Source organism: Periophthalmus magnuspinnatus, chromosome 17, assembly GCF_009829125.3.
Source record: "Periophthalmus magnuspinnatus isolate fPerMag1 chromosome 17, fPerMag1.2.pri, whole genome shotgun sequence".
Lineage (NCBI taxonomy): Eukaryota > Metazoa > Chordata > Actinopteri > Gobiiformes > Gobiidae > Periophthalmus > Periophthalmus magnuspinnatus.
The window spans coordinates 4,919,812-4,934,921 of NC_047142.1; the positions used below are offsets into that span (position 1 = coordinate 4,919,812).

Sequence of the window (15,110 nt, forward strand, 5' to 3'; positions counted from 1 at the left end):
ATAATTTCATTCTTTCTCATGGGCTGGTGCACAGTTGATAAGATGCGAGTCAGCTATGATCAGCCCAAACACACTTTACCTGACGCAGACGCTTGTACTTTTCACAGTTCAATGAGAGAGCGGTGGAGGCACAACTTAGTGGAATATTCACTTCACTAAACTCTGTGTGACTCGATCGAGCTCCAGTCCCCTCCGTGTGCACACTGGTGGGCCTCTTGGGCTGCACTCTCCTCCCTCTGCCTCCACTGTACTCTGTCCTTTCTGAGCTTAAAAGCAGCTAATGTAACCTCGGGCTGGTGGCATCAAGGAGAGATGTGCACTCCAGTGAAAGGCCCTCTAGATTACAGATAACATGTGAGCACAAAAGAACAGGGAGAGAGAAGAGGGAGGAATGTCAGGACAAAGTCGTTTGACCTGTAAGACCGTGCGTACATAGTCATAAGAAACAGTTTCGGTTATTCCCAATGCTAATGCTAATTTCATTCTACATTGATTAGTTTTATTAAAGGACCTGTACCCATTTCTTTGTCCTTGGTCAAAATGTGTCTAGCCCCAGCACAGATATTAACCTTATTCTGCTAATTACACTTTTAATGAACTACTTATTACTGCTTCGTAGCCGTTTTTGTACATGAACTATGACTCTAATAGGCTTTTGGTAAGTAGGGTTTTGTTAAAGAAAAAGTTAACTTCTGCCACAAGAAATGTTATGAAGGCGTTGATAAAGTGTTAGTAAATGTCTAATTAGCAGCAGGATAAGGTACGCAGTATTAAGACACTAATATTAAGAGTCGATACCTTATATAACTTAATAACAATAAGATCAAATGAGGCACTTAAACGTTTGCACAGCAGTTAGATAGATGTTAACAAGTGCACCTTAAAATAAAGTGTTCTATTTAAACTGTTCAAACTCAATGAGATGCAGTTGCTTTTTGGCAGCTCTCGTGGCCTTTGATTGTTATGATCCTTCTTTCTGGCAAAGTTTGATGCAGAAACAGTGCACAGCAGGAGGAAGTCGTCATGAAAAATAACTAAGAGGAGCACTGCAAATAGAATCACTGCCAAAACTCCCTTTGCAACATTACAAGATTTTGCTTTGGTATTTTTACTGAGATCCGGGCAAGTTAAAGGCCAAATGGCTCACTTATCTAGGTCAGAAGCAGACAATTTTTGACTAAAAAGAATTTCAAAACTTTACTGAACATGTTGGAATTTGCGGGTCATTTAGTTCAACAGTTTTAGGCTTTATATTTATACTAGAAGAGCTCAATACAAGATGTTTTCTTATTCAGGGAAACATGCACTTACCACGATGCAAATTCATTTACTTAACCAAAAAAATTGAACTTTTCTGGTGGAGGGTCACGCTGTGGAAGATTTTAAGCAAAAACAAGGCGTAAGACCCCTCCAGAAAAATGACATAGTGCCCCTTTAATTTAGTATGGTATGGTAAATTGATCGTTATAGTCTCACTGTTTGACAAATGCTAACTATTTATTGTTTATATAACCAAGGGCACCAAGGGCAATACTGTAATACCAGCATCATCAAAACAGACATGTTTGAGGCTGATGACTTGCTCTGGTTTTGTGAATAAAGCTCAAGTCAAGTCAGATTTATTTTTAAAGCAACTATAGCTGCCCAAAGTGCTACACAACAGCAGTGTAAAGTCCAATCATATAAAACAAAACATGCAGAAACACCACAGAAAAATACAAATAAGATAAGATCTGCCTTTATTAGTCCCACAGTGGGGGAATTCCAGTATTGCACCGCACAGTTAAAGAACAGAAGGAAAATGGTACATGCAATAAAACAAGATAATAGATAAATAGCTTAAAATAAATACAAAAATAGACTTAAAAATAAACTAAAAATAGACTCTAATATAACATATTCGTAAAGTGACTTGAGTATTGCACATAGGTGTGGTTGAATGACACATGTTCAGTTACAATAAAATACAATAAAATACAATAAAATACAGCTCGTGTTAAAAGTCACTGCAAACAAGTGACTTTTCAACAAAGATTTTGAAATATTTAAAGATGGGGCTGTTCTATTACACAGAGAGGATTATTCCAGAGGCTGAAGACCTAAAGCTGACAAAATAAACATCGCATGGACATGTTCTTTCTCAGTGAGCTTCAATAGCGTGTATACTCAACATCACACTTGTATACTCCCTCCATTACATAACATATAGACCCCAGTGACACATGAAAAGCACATGAGCTGCCATATGGTCCACGGGCGCCGCTTTAGCCCATCCTTATTGCCCGCGGTGTGGCCGTTTGAAAGATCTGTGCGGTCTTTACACAGAGAGCACAAGCTAATGTCACACGGACGACCAGCGAAGAGCTACTGCCCGCGACCTTCACCCCCCTCGCCACACGGGGTCACTGTCACACCCCCAGGCGCTATTACACATTTAGCTAATCACACACGCTACAGCGATCCACACAACCATAAACATCAATATCATTTCCTCTCATAGGACCGACCAAGAAGAGCCACTTAACCGCCGGGCAGCTGCAGTAAAGGATATGGAAATTAAGCTTGCACAATTATCTGCCACAGTTTAGGGAATGGGCAGTTTTATAGCGGCTTTGGGGCGATGTATTTTTCCTGTTGAGTGACCTCGGCTTGTTTCACATCTAATACCAATGTCAGCTTGGTGCAGTGACGCAGTGAAGCGAATGTACAATTGTGTCCATGTTGGCAAAACGTTCCCAAAATGTGCTTTACTCCCGGTTTGCAAAGAAGAAGTGTTAAAATGGCTCTAGTAAAAACATTAAGACAATAGTGGACTGGCTGGACATAAAGTAAAGAACTTTATTTCAGCAATACTTTCCCCAGATGAGTGCTTTTGGGTCACTGCGGATGTCATCACTATATCCACAGCTCGCAGCAGAATGATTCCTCTGCCCCCTCCCCGTTATCAGATTTTTTACTTACATTTTCCAGGGGTTTAAAAACTACTACACTGCACTATATTTCGATATAGAGGGTTGAGCAGGAGAGGGCACATTTTTCCTGATAGGAGCTTGTTGTAATCTGATAGTGAATGTTGTCCACTCGCACAGGTCAGGGAGCTGTACTTTATCAGTTGTGGGTGTTTCTGCTGCCTCAAAGATAAACTGTAAAAGTACATGGCTCTTAGAAAAGTGCAGTATGTGACATTTCCGAGGGAAGCCGTGGAAAAGACTAAACTGAGTGCCACAATCCAGTAAAGGCTTTCATTTAAAGCTGCTAGGCAAATGAGGAGGAAGAAGCACAGACCATTTCAGCCTAAACTATAAAGATTCTGTGTGTGTTAAAATAAGACTGCGTGCATTTGTTTTGTTATCATTTTTGCATACTGTAGCTTAATATAAGTTTGTGGTGATTGCTATGGATTGGTATAGGTAAATATCAGATTTATATCCATGTTGGACCGTTCCCTTAGCCGTTTTTGCTGAAATCCAGGCATGATCCATATCCAAGCGGCTTCTTCAGTTCTGTAAACAAATAGGTGTGTTAGTTTCAGTGTAGTTGGCTCCTCCCTTCAGACAGATATGAAGCAGTGTCCAGCAGTAATCTGACCAGAACTGAAGAAGCGGTTTGGATGAGCAGCGAAGCGTCTTCACTCTAAAAACTTTTTGCCCAGTTGACATGATTGACGTTTTCATTTTCTATAATTGGTTTATATTGCATTCGCTGCTTATCCACTACTTTTTAAATCATTTCTCACTTGGTTAAAGCTCTTCATTTCAATAGAAAGCGTCGAGACATAGCGCAAGGAAATACAGCAGTACGCTAACGGTGCTTTTCACATATTGGCGTAAAAGTTGTATAAGTGATGTGCGTGTCTGTTTGTGTACAGGCTTGGACAACATCCAGAGAATCGCCGCTCAGGGCCGTTATGAGCTGAGAATCGACATGAAGGATGGACAGGAGTCGGTCTACGCAAATTATGATAAATTCTCCATCGGGGACGCCAGAAACCTTTACAAGCTCAGGATAGGGGAGTACAACGGCACCGCAGGTATCATTATATGTGCCAACTTCAGGATGAGCTACTATAGGACATTATATAAAAACTTTGTGCTGCTACTTCACGTCAGGAAGGACAGTTTATTCATGTGGCAGAATCTCTAAGCTCACCGCAAATAGTGTCCCATCATCGCTCTGCCATCTGCCAAAGCGCCTCTCCTGTCTCCGTCTTCTCCCTCAAGCTCCTCCACATTTCCTCTGTCAACATGACCATATGCCAGAATTACCTGTCACCCGCTCATGTTTATCATTCTAATTCTCTCAGCCTAAATACATTCACCGAGGCTGCGGCAGGACCCTCTCTGCCTCTCCATCTCCCTCCTGCCTGTCCATTTAAATCCCCTCATCACACTATTATTCACTGCTGCTCCACACAAATGTTTACTCATCGTTCTCCTTCAGAGTTTAACTTTGTGCCTTTGATCACAGGGGACTCTCTGAGCTACCACCAGGGCCGGCCCTTCTCCACTAAAGACAGAGACAACGATATTGCTGTCACAAACTGTGCCTTGTCCTACAAAGGGGCCTGGTGGTACAAGAACTGCCACCGGGCCAACCTCAACGGCAAATACGGGGAGTCCAGACACAGCCAGGTCAGCCTACAAAACTGTATTCTATATGTTAAATGTTTGCTAAAAAGAGAAGCTAGTATTAGTATTATTTTTCTTATTCTACCAATGATTTTTGCTTAATTGCTCATGTTTATTATTATTTGCATTTATATGTGCCATACTCATATCATAGCAACCAAAGAGCCAATCCAGACTGAGGTAACAGGCGTTTAGCAACACTGTCAATCAAACTGGTTGCTAACGCTAGTGGGAGTGACCTCAGAGAAAGAAGGCACCTCATTCATCTATTATTAATGTCTTGATTTATGGATAAAGTAGCCAAATAAATACATAAATAAGATCATGTAGCAAGGATTAATACAAATATTTTAAGACCAAAATGACGAGCCTGACATCAGTTTTTCAATAAGAAGTGAATTGGAGCCAGAGTTTATGGAGCCGGAAGCACGTGGCTAACAGGTTAGCTATGTCCATTTATTTATACAGTACATGTGTCATAGTAGGAGAAGGTTTTAGAGTAGCAGTAAGTATACGAAAGGCACTAAAAGTATTTGTAGTACATGTAATTCTAAAGTTTGGTGGTTGTTGAAGTAATATTGGTCAAATTGCAGCTGTCAGCTTGCTTTCAAAAGGGTTGAAGTATCCTGGCTTGATTAATATTTTACCCAGGACGTTTACATACCAGTCGTACCATTGTTTAGTACATAACTGAGTACTTGATGGCCCGTGTGCTGCTCACTCAGTCCGCTCAAACATAAACTGTATTGAAAAGCTACAGTCCTTCTATAATAGATCAATAAACATGGGCTCCCCGGTCTTTATAGAAAATGACAGGCTGCAGTTCTCAGCGGCGCTCTGAAGAGGTCTGATAGACAGAGGTGTTGTGAGGCTGTGATTGGCTCAACTTTAAAGGCTGTCAGGCATCAGTGCGTCTCCAGCACTCTGTAGCTCGAGCTGCCTTTTGATGACAGAAATTGAGAGAGGAGCTGGATAGACTTGTACTGAGAAACTCACATCTGACAGAAAGAGAAGTCGCTTTAAAGAGAGTCTGCAGTACCATTCCAAGAACGTCTGTAATTGAAACATTTGCCTACAGCTCTCAAGTATATACCCATTAAAATAAAGTAGGCATCACTCATGAAACACCTTCTCTGCTCAGTAAATATTTGGCATTAGCATTTTAGCATTTTCCTGTTATGTGACTATTATGTGCAGGGGATTAACTGGTACCACTGGAAAGGCCATGAGTTCTCCATTCCGTTTGTGGAGATGAAGATGAGGCCGTTCAAGTTCCGCAGCATCAGCAGCAAGAGGAGGCGGTTAGCTGAGTAACCGCACACCCCCGGCTTGGAGTGATGGAGCCCTGGTCGGACCATGTTTAACACAGGATCTGAATAACTTCAACAAGAAGATAGCTACTAATATGTTAACGTTTGTTACATAACAGCTACGAAGTGTGAAAAGCCTCTCTAACAACCCACTCTTAGCAGCATGAGACATGGTCCGACCTGCGTACATCCTCTCTCCTGCTTTCGCTGTCTGCTCCTGCTGTACTTCTGCCCAGAAGACAATGTATGTATTTGATGAATAATTTTGATGACAATTGTTCATTTTGCTGTAAAACAGGAAGGCAACCCCAGAGCTTTCTCTCCTTTTAAGTCTGTGAATGGCCTTTCCCTGTGTAGGAAAGACAAGAGCTCCGAAACACCCTCCAAACTGAGGGAGTATTATTTTAAATTCAAACGCTTTTAACAAAAATAAACTGTACACGCCCTTAAAACTCCTAACTGTAAGATATCTATATTTTTATAACTGATATTGTGACAATATTCACCTATTTCATTTAATTTAATTATATTTAATTTATAGTCCTGTTTTTGCATCTATTTAAGTTAATGTTATTATTACAATGGATATAATTTAATCAACAACCGAATCTCTCAGAAAGCAGTGCACCAGCAACAACTCTGTGATATTTCTAATTCCTCCAAATGTCTCAGTGTGTCCAGATGTGTTATTTAAGTACACTTTTTCCTGTGCATTAAATAGTTTATTTTGTCAGTTGGTGTTATACATATATATTTTGGCGTAGAATAGTGGACAAGATGGTACCGTGTTTTCATTTTTTATTTGGCCGTCTGAGCCCGGATACATCTCCATCTATTGGCTTTTTCTGAACATTTTGGGTGTATTCACTATCACATGAATGCACCATGAGTTTTCTGGATAAATCAGCCAAAAAAGAAAATTATAATGGTGTATTTAATAAAGTTATTATAGAGGGAGTATAGAGGAAGCTTCATTTGCACTAAAAGTAAGAACAAATAAGCTATTCTGGTCTCATTTGTGTGACTTTTATGGCTATTCATGAACAATAGTCATAATTTTATCAACTCCCCTCTGATGAACGAAGGCGTGCTCCTGCTCTCTCTGTGTGGGACTACTGATGATGTGGTTGCCTGCAGTTATGGTGACATTTAAGCTAAATCTGCTTTATAGACTCAGCCTGCTGTTTGAAATATGGTCATTCTCTTCTCTTAATGAAGTCTTGCCTTTTAGGACTCGCAGTTAATCATGTCCCTGGGTGGGTGTATTCAATGTTGCTCATAAACTCCAAATAAAGTCATGTTGTTAATCCAGTGTTAGCCTAAATTAAACAAAGAAAGCAGAACATTGCATTGCGCGAGCCAATTCTTTGCTTCTCTGTTTAAGCTCCCAGCAGAACCAACATGGCGGTGCTTGTATTCTTTCACTGTCCGGGTGTAATCTGCTGCGTGGCCTTCCAGCGTTATGTATTTAGTTACTATTTTCAAACATTTATTTTCTTTTATACAGCAATCAACCAAACACACCAGACTAAATCCTGTTTCTGTTGTCAAAATGAAAAGAGTTATGTAGATTATTTTGGGGTTTTTTGTCACCAGGACTGCAGGCATTATTTGGATTTTCATAAGGCACTTTTATTTTGAAACTGTGAAATTTCTTTTTACACTCACCCGTACAGCCACTGTGAATTGTATTATACGGCAGTGTTTTTGGTTGTGTTTATTTTCCCTGTTTTTGACAAATTGTATGTGAAGAACCTGCTGTGAACCTGTGAGCCTGTATTTGTGTCCACTTAGGGTTGTCAAACGCATCGAAAATCAGATATTAATTGATGCAAAAAACAGTTTTAAGTCTATTCCTTAGTATCAAAATCGAGTTTGAAGTTTTAGTATCGCGACAACGCTACGTCCACTCCACAAATACAGCCTTTACGCAGCAGAACTATAGTCAAAGCACTTGTCGAGCATTTTTGTGTACGAGTTGTCTACGTAAAACCCTTTTAATTTTATAGAAGTCAACTTAACGCGAAACACTTCTTCACTGTTCTTGTCCTTAATTTCTTCCTTGGAGCTCCCTCTACATTTGGTAATGAAAGACAATTTTAGATACTCATTTATTCTGTTAGCTCTTGTGTAATTGACTTGCGGTGCAGTGCCAGGCAGCAGCAGCAACAAAACAAAGACCCTTCCTTCCGCTGGATTTAAAAGTTTGTGTTTTCATTATGTCAGAATGTCAACCTTGAGTGACTAAAGCTGCACATTAGCGTTTCGACTAAATACGTTCTGTAATTTGCATCCAGATTCACACATACATCCCGGTAACCTCTGCATTAACAACCCAGCTCTAAATATATCCAGCTAAAATTAAAAACCGAATCCCCGATATCGCGTTAACAAGTTGCATAATTAATTTACTAAACGTTTAATGGCGGCCAGGGTTGCTATGGAAGTTGGCTGGAAAGGTTGGAGTAGGTGAAGCGACTTAACTTTGATAAATGAGTTCTCCGGGCCAATGAAGAGAGGCTCAAATTGCTAACAAAGGCAAAACAAAACAGATGCAAGTAAAAAAAAGTAAACAATGAACAAATGTGTATGGGCTGGGCGACCTTTTGCAGAGCTGATTAATGTTTGGGTGTCAAAGTGACTGTCTCGTTGCTTCTCCCGCGATCCATCTCCCGCCGTGATTCATTGTAGAGTAGGGAATTTTCCATGTACTTTCTATTATTAAGTATTGCGTTTGTGCGTTTTTATGGGAGGAACGCTGGAGGAACAGAATGTGATTTGCTGGGCGTGTCTTACGGCGCACTATAACGTGTTTGGGTCTAGTAAAATTTCATGACCTTCAGGGAACATCAGCTGTTGACAGATTCATGCCAGTTCTTGTTTTCTTTAGCATTAGCAGTAAAAAAATGCCACAAAAGTTACACGTTTATTATAAGACCCTAAGACATCAATTGTAAGTTATAGCTCGTACTATTTATTTATCAGTTCCTTTTGTTTCTATGTGTTTTTAGGTTGTAATATTTAGATTTTTATGAACCACTGGAAAAACGCAACTTGTCTGTGACGTTATCTATATGTACGCTGTTGTTTTTTTCTTTTTATCTGATTGAACAGTGAACTAATTATGTTACGAACCATTTTAATTTATATTTTCTTATGTTCAATTATTATATTCATTTACATTTTTTGCCATAATGCTGTAAATGTCATAAAGGTGAAGTTGACTGTTGGAAAGCTATGTTAAAACTACTGATTTCTTGTTGGATAACCTTAGCTCTAGTTTGACTGAAACATGTACAATATAGTTCCTTTTTTAATACATTTTCTACATATTAATAAAATATTTAATAGTCCAATTCAGTGCCGTTTGTGTTGACTTCATCTCATGCACATGCTCGCTTCAGCAGTTTGTACATTTGGTCGTTAATTAGTGCAGATTTTACAGTTATTATGTGCTAATTATTCACTCTGTCCAGTCAGCAGAAAACTCATGTCGATAATGGGAAAAATAACATGGGTTTTACATAGAGATAATGTTATGACACTTTTAACAGAATTTACCGTATTTTCCGGACTATAAGTCGCTCTGGAGTATAAGCCGCACCAGCTAAAAATACATAATAATGAAGAAAAAACATATAAGTCGCATTTTTGGGGAAATTTATTTTACAAAATCCGAGACCTAGAACAGACATTTTATTTTTAAAGGCAAGTTATAATAAAAAGAATAAAATGGAGAACAGCAGGCGGAATATCAGTACAGTTAACGTAACACATTTATATTTATTCAGCGACATGAAGCATCGACAGAACTGAACACGTGTCTGGTTTGTTAACGTAAGATATTAACAGTTAATCAGATAAATAAAGCAGAAAAAACAAGTTTACTCTGGATCTCACTGCAAATCACTAAATCGATTGAATTCTTCATCCTCGGTGTCACTTCTGAACAACTCCACTAACTCCAGAGGTAAATGAAGCGCCGCTCCCGCTTCTTTTGAATTACCGTAATGTTGAAATTTTAAGTTTTCAGTGGTACAGGAGGAGTAGATACTGGTGCACAAGTCTAGAGTGTGAAATTGTTTTAATAATTTCACATAGAAGTCGCATCTACCCCCAGACAAACTATGAAAAAGTGCAACGTATCGTCTGGAAAATACGGCATCTATAGTATGTTGAACCTCAGTGATAATATATTAATCACTATGATAAAAGAAAACTTCAGATCTGTTAAGTGGACAAAAAGTTGTAGGACTGAACATGTTTCACTTCTCCTCCAAGCCGCTTCTTCAGTTCAGGTCAGATCACTGCTGGACACTGCCTTATATCTTTCTGTAATGTGTCCAGAATTCTCCTACAACCTTTCGTCCAGATTTGAATGTTTCTATATAAATCCTACCTGGACAACTGAGGGACTCCACAGACATGAATCACTATAGTTTAATCAGTAGAAAAACATTTGTGATCGTTTTACTACTGTAATACGTCACTGACAAGTCCTAACTCCTCTAAATTACACTTGTAACCTGCCAACACTGCACTTAGTCCTGTGTTACAATGACGAGTGAAGTGATGATTCTCAAACAGTGGGTCTACTCCACCGCCTACAGCAGGGAAGGGCCACATCAACAAAAACGGTTGCTCTCAAAGGGCCAGATGTAACTGTAAGATAAATGTCACTACGTTTTTATCTTGTTAAATAACCGTTTCTACATTTATTACTTATTCAAATTACAAATTTTGCAGATGGATTTGCACTGATATGAAAAAAATGGCTATATAATTGTGGATCTAATGATAAAGTGACATTTTAAAACAGTCATACCTTTTCATTTACTTTGTCGCGGGCCACATAAAATGACGTGGCGGGCCGCATTTGGCCCACGGGCCTTGAGTTTGACACATGTGGCCTACAGTGTTTCAAAAAGAGTCAAACACATTTTCAAACCGTGAGGCTTTTGTGAGACTTGTAGATTGTGGAAAAACATGTGTTGAATCTCGGACTGCAATAAAAATATACATTATTTTACTGTGAACTTTTTATCGCAGTCGTCTGGCATAAGAAACGTCTGCTTCCTCTCAGCTAACAGGTCCCAGCAGGCACCTCCTCCTCTTCCTCCTGCTCCACTAGCCCCTCTCAGGACTGCCTCATCAACACCGAGCTGTAATTGGAGAAAAACTGTAAACAACTGTTCAAAATCCTCCTTGAAGTTATGAGCTCGTCCTGGGCGCAGACGGACTCTAAGGTAAGGGATGAAACTCGCGAATATTTTAGCAGTTATAGACGCAAATTTGGAGCTGAGTCTCATATTAGGAGTATCATAGCAACGAAAGAGCCAATCTGGAGCGAAGCTGTCGAAGGTAACACCCCCTGTGCCTGCACTGCTTAGCAACGCTGTCAATCAAACCTGTTGCTAACGTTAACGGGAGCAATCTCAGGGAAAGAAGGCAGCGGATTTTTCTGTTATTAATGTTCATATCTTGAGTTACGGACACAAAAGCAAAATAAAAACACCAGGATCATGTAGAGTGGGTTAATACGAACATTTTAAGACCAAAATGACGAGTCGATGGAGAGAGAAACGTGCCCGTGATCACTTTTTATTTGGAACACGGCAGCTAGCAGGTTAGCTATGTCCGTTTATATATACAGTCTATGATCTCATGCCATAGGACTGCAAAAAAAAAGCTCACAATAACATAATAATAATAAATGTATACATAAATGTGAACGGTTGAGAGACACGTTTATCAGCTTTGTTATTTTTCATCTATGCTACTTTTATCTATCAGGGTTAGTTTTATTTTTACTACCTGGTTAAATAAATGCAAAGAACGAACTATTGTTTTTCCCGACGTCACCACAGGCTGCATATAAACACAAATACACACTTTTTTTTGGATCGTTACATATATAGTCACTACTTTTCTAACTTTAACCCTAGTCTTCACCTATTTTAACCAGAATCATAACTTTAAATAATGTTATTGATCTAATAATGTAGTTTGTGTCAGTTTGTTCACAGCAGCACGCTAGCTAGCCATGTCTCAAAGCTAACGGTCACTTTTATTAAAATCATAAAACATAAACTAAACAACATATTAAAATTCTAATCAATTAAAATAAAGACTACACAGTTATTTAAAATTTAGTATGCTTCAGTTGGTTTAATATTTATTATGCCTCAAAATTAGCATTAGCATTAGCCTTAGCACACAAACGTCTCTTTCCAAACGCAGAAGTGTCCCCTGGTGAAGATTTATTTTATTTGTGTAGTTTTTAACATGTTGTCAGTGACATTCACCCGCAGCTCTCTAACCCTGTAACCTCTGACCCCTGACCCTTAACCCACCCGCATCTCCCCGTCCGCCGCCTTAACTTTAAATCTTTAATTTTACCGTGACTCTGCAAAAACCTCATAAAGATAAAACTGAACAGGAAGCGGCGACTCTAGCGGTGAAATTGCCGGGTGCCGTTGTTCACGGAGCCTGTTACGTCACGGGGACCTGATTTTTGTCTCCGGACACTATATATTTATAGCGTCGCTAGCTAAGGTGAATCCATCATTTTTCAATTTCCTCCTTGACTCATGCACCTGAAATGCACTTGTTGTTTTGTCCCTGTCATTCCAGTCCGGTCCGGTGTATCTGTGGACCATGATGCTTCACTGTGCCATGGCTCTTTACACCTGACTGCTCCCTCACAGCAAACAGGTCCTGGCAGGTGTTTGAATACAGCCCAGACCTCCACCTCCTCCACCTCCTCCACCTCCACTACACCCAGGACTGGTGAGAGATGAAATCCACTAATATTTCCTGCATTTTTTTGTGTGTTGTTAGTAATAATTGCACGCTGATGACTGTCTAATGAGAGGGTTTGTGGATTATAATGATTGGCCAATTAAAGAAGTTGACTAATTATGTGCGCAAAGAACCAACCAGGCTTTGATATGTGGAACAATGCGCAATGGAAAAAGGCTGTGGTTTTGCAAATCTGAAAACTGCATGTCTCACAGTATTGTCTTCATATTGCCTGGAATGTTACAAAGCAGGGCATTAAATGTATGTATCTATGGGTGACAGTAGCTCAGTTGGTAGAGTGTTTGTTGGAATCCCTCTTTCAACAGAAACATCATTGGTTGAGCGGTCAGATCCACTGATCCACAGGTCCGTAAAGCAGCTCAAAGTGTTTTACGGAATAAGAAAGACATTAAAATCACAATACAGCAAATCAAAACGTAAATAATCACAAGTAATCATCATAAAATTAACATTAAAAGAGTCGAGTGCAGAATATACACCTGAACAGAACCATTTTGAGCCTGGAATTAAACATTGAGGCGACAGTAGCTTGATTAAGTATCCACTTTCCCACAGGTTGGCGGTGCGATTCCAGCTCCCACAGATGAATGCCGTTGTTGTGTTCTCGGGCAAGACACTTAACCCACCTGAGTACACTGATGTATGGATGTGAATGGGTGAGTAGTTCCTTGATTTAAACCGCTTTGAGTGCCTTGAAGTTGGAAAAACGCTGTATAAACACGTGACCATTTACCATTTTGCATTCATTAAATCACCCATGTTTTCTCACTAATAAAATATCCTGATAAACATGACTTTTTACTGTGCGTTGGCTTGCTTTTACACAGATCTGAACTCTAATTTGGCCTGGTGCGGTTCCTAGAAAGAAAAATTACAGGCTTAGCAATAGCATCTCCGTGTAAACAAACAAGCACCACAAAGGTTGCACAGTGCACCTTGTAATTTTGAGAGTTGAAAGTGAACGCTGTTGTAAAAGTCTATATAAAACAGTGATATTAAAGCCTATGGTCCATATAGTGATTTAAATACATTTTGTCATTTCTCGCCCCATCCAAATTTGTTGTTTTTTTCTTGTAATGCTCGATTATCAGATGCAGTTTTCACGAAATTCACCCAGGATTCTATTTATTCAGGATTTTAACCATTCTCCTCTTTTGGAAGAAAAATTGTAGCCTTAAACTCTGAAGCCTGCCACCCCCACACTGCACCTGACCACGGGGCAGACTTGTAAATGCAGATGAGAACTGACATGGCCCAGATGGTGCATTTTAGCCCAGAAACTCCAGCCCATTTGACAGGAGTTCTCTAGAGGGGAAGTCTACTCACCATAATACAGAAGTGAACTGTAGTCTGTGTACTCCTCTATATGCGCCTGTTTCATCATCCACATTGTATATAACAGTACTGGTGCGTGCCCTTTTCAGTAGCATTACTTTTCACTTAAGCGTTTGCGCTGTTTGAAACTGTTTTTATTCTAACGGCATGGTTTCCGAATGCCCTGCGGTTTCTTTTAAACTGTAAAGGGCACTATAGGAGCTATTCAAAATAAATAGATGCTGAACGCCTAGCAGCTCGCTCTGACAACGTCGGGCAAATTCAGATGGTATTTTGTATAGGCTCAGGCTCATAGCTACAGCGCGTAGGGTGTTACAGTAATTACACCTTTGCCTCCTGGTTTCATCAAAGCCAGAGGAGAGAGTGGAAAGTCAGATCGTACAGAGAAAATGGGCTCTTGAGATGAAGTTTGTTGATGTCAGGGGACTAAATATCAATGGTTAAATAGTAATAACAGGCAGGTAATTAAATCTTTGTTACTCACCTCTTCTCCCTGCCATTTAATACTATCTACACAGGATAATCTTGGTGTTTTATTGTTCTTTTCCTGTGCATCTTTTGTTGGCGTTTATGTGAAGCACTTAGGTCAGCTGAAGTTGTTTTAAATGTGCTATATGAATAAAACTGAACTGAATGTTTTACTTTATGTTACTGCATTTAACACATATTAAGCTATGATCTCTTTTTTCATTACTTTTTTCCACTACTCTGGTAACACATTATAATAACTGTACTTCAGCCTTAATAAAGCAATAAGGATAAATATTAAGATTATTAAAAGAAAGCGCAGGATACAATAAATATCTGGTATACAACAAAAACATAGTATCATCATTCATATAAAACCTATAATAAAAGTCTTGCTGGGACAAATACATTAAAAGTATTTGAAATGTACACATTGTCAGGTTAAATGTGCAATTTAATTCAGCTCAATATATGTATATAACACATTTAAAACAACTTCAGTCAACAAAAAATATACAGATAACACAATACAATAAGTAAAACACAA

General features: G+C 39.2%; 1 protein-coding gene across 1 annotated transcript in view; it reads left to right on the forward strand.

Annotated features, from left to right (window-relative positions):
* Window positions 1–9,291, forward strand: part of LOC117385508 (tenascin-R-like) — a 69,207-nt gene extending 59,916 nt beyond the window's left edge. The window contains 3 exon segments of the mRNA XM_055228576.1: window positions 3,869–4,030; window positions 4,468–4,631; window positions 5,826–9,291. Coding sequence (XP_055084551.1) covers window positions 3,869–4,030; window positions 4,468–4,631; window positions 5,826–5,942 — 443 coding nt within the window. The 3' untranslated portion in view covers window positions 5,943–9,291.
* Window positions 9,292–15,110: the final 5,819 nt, after the last annotated feature.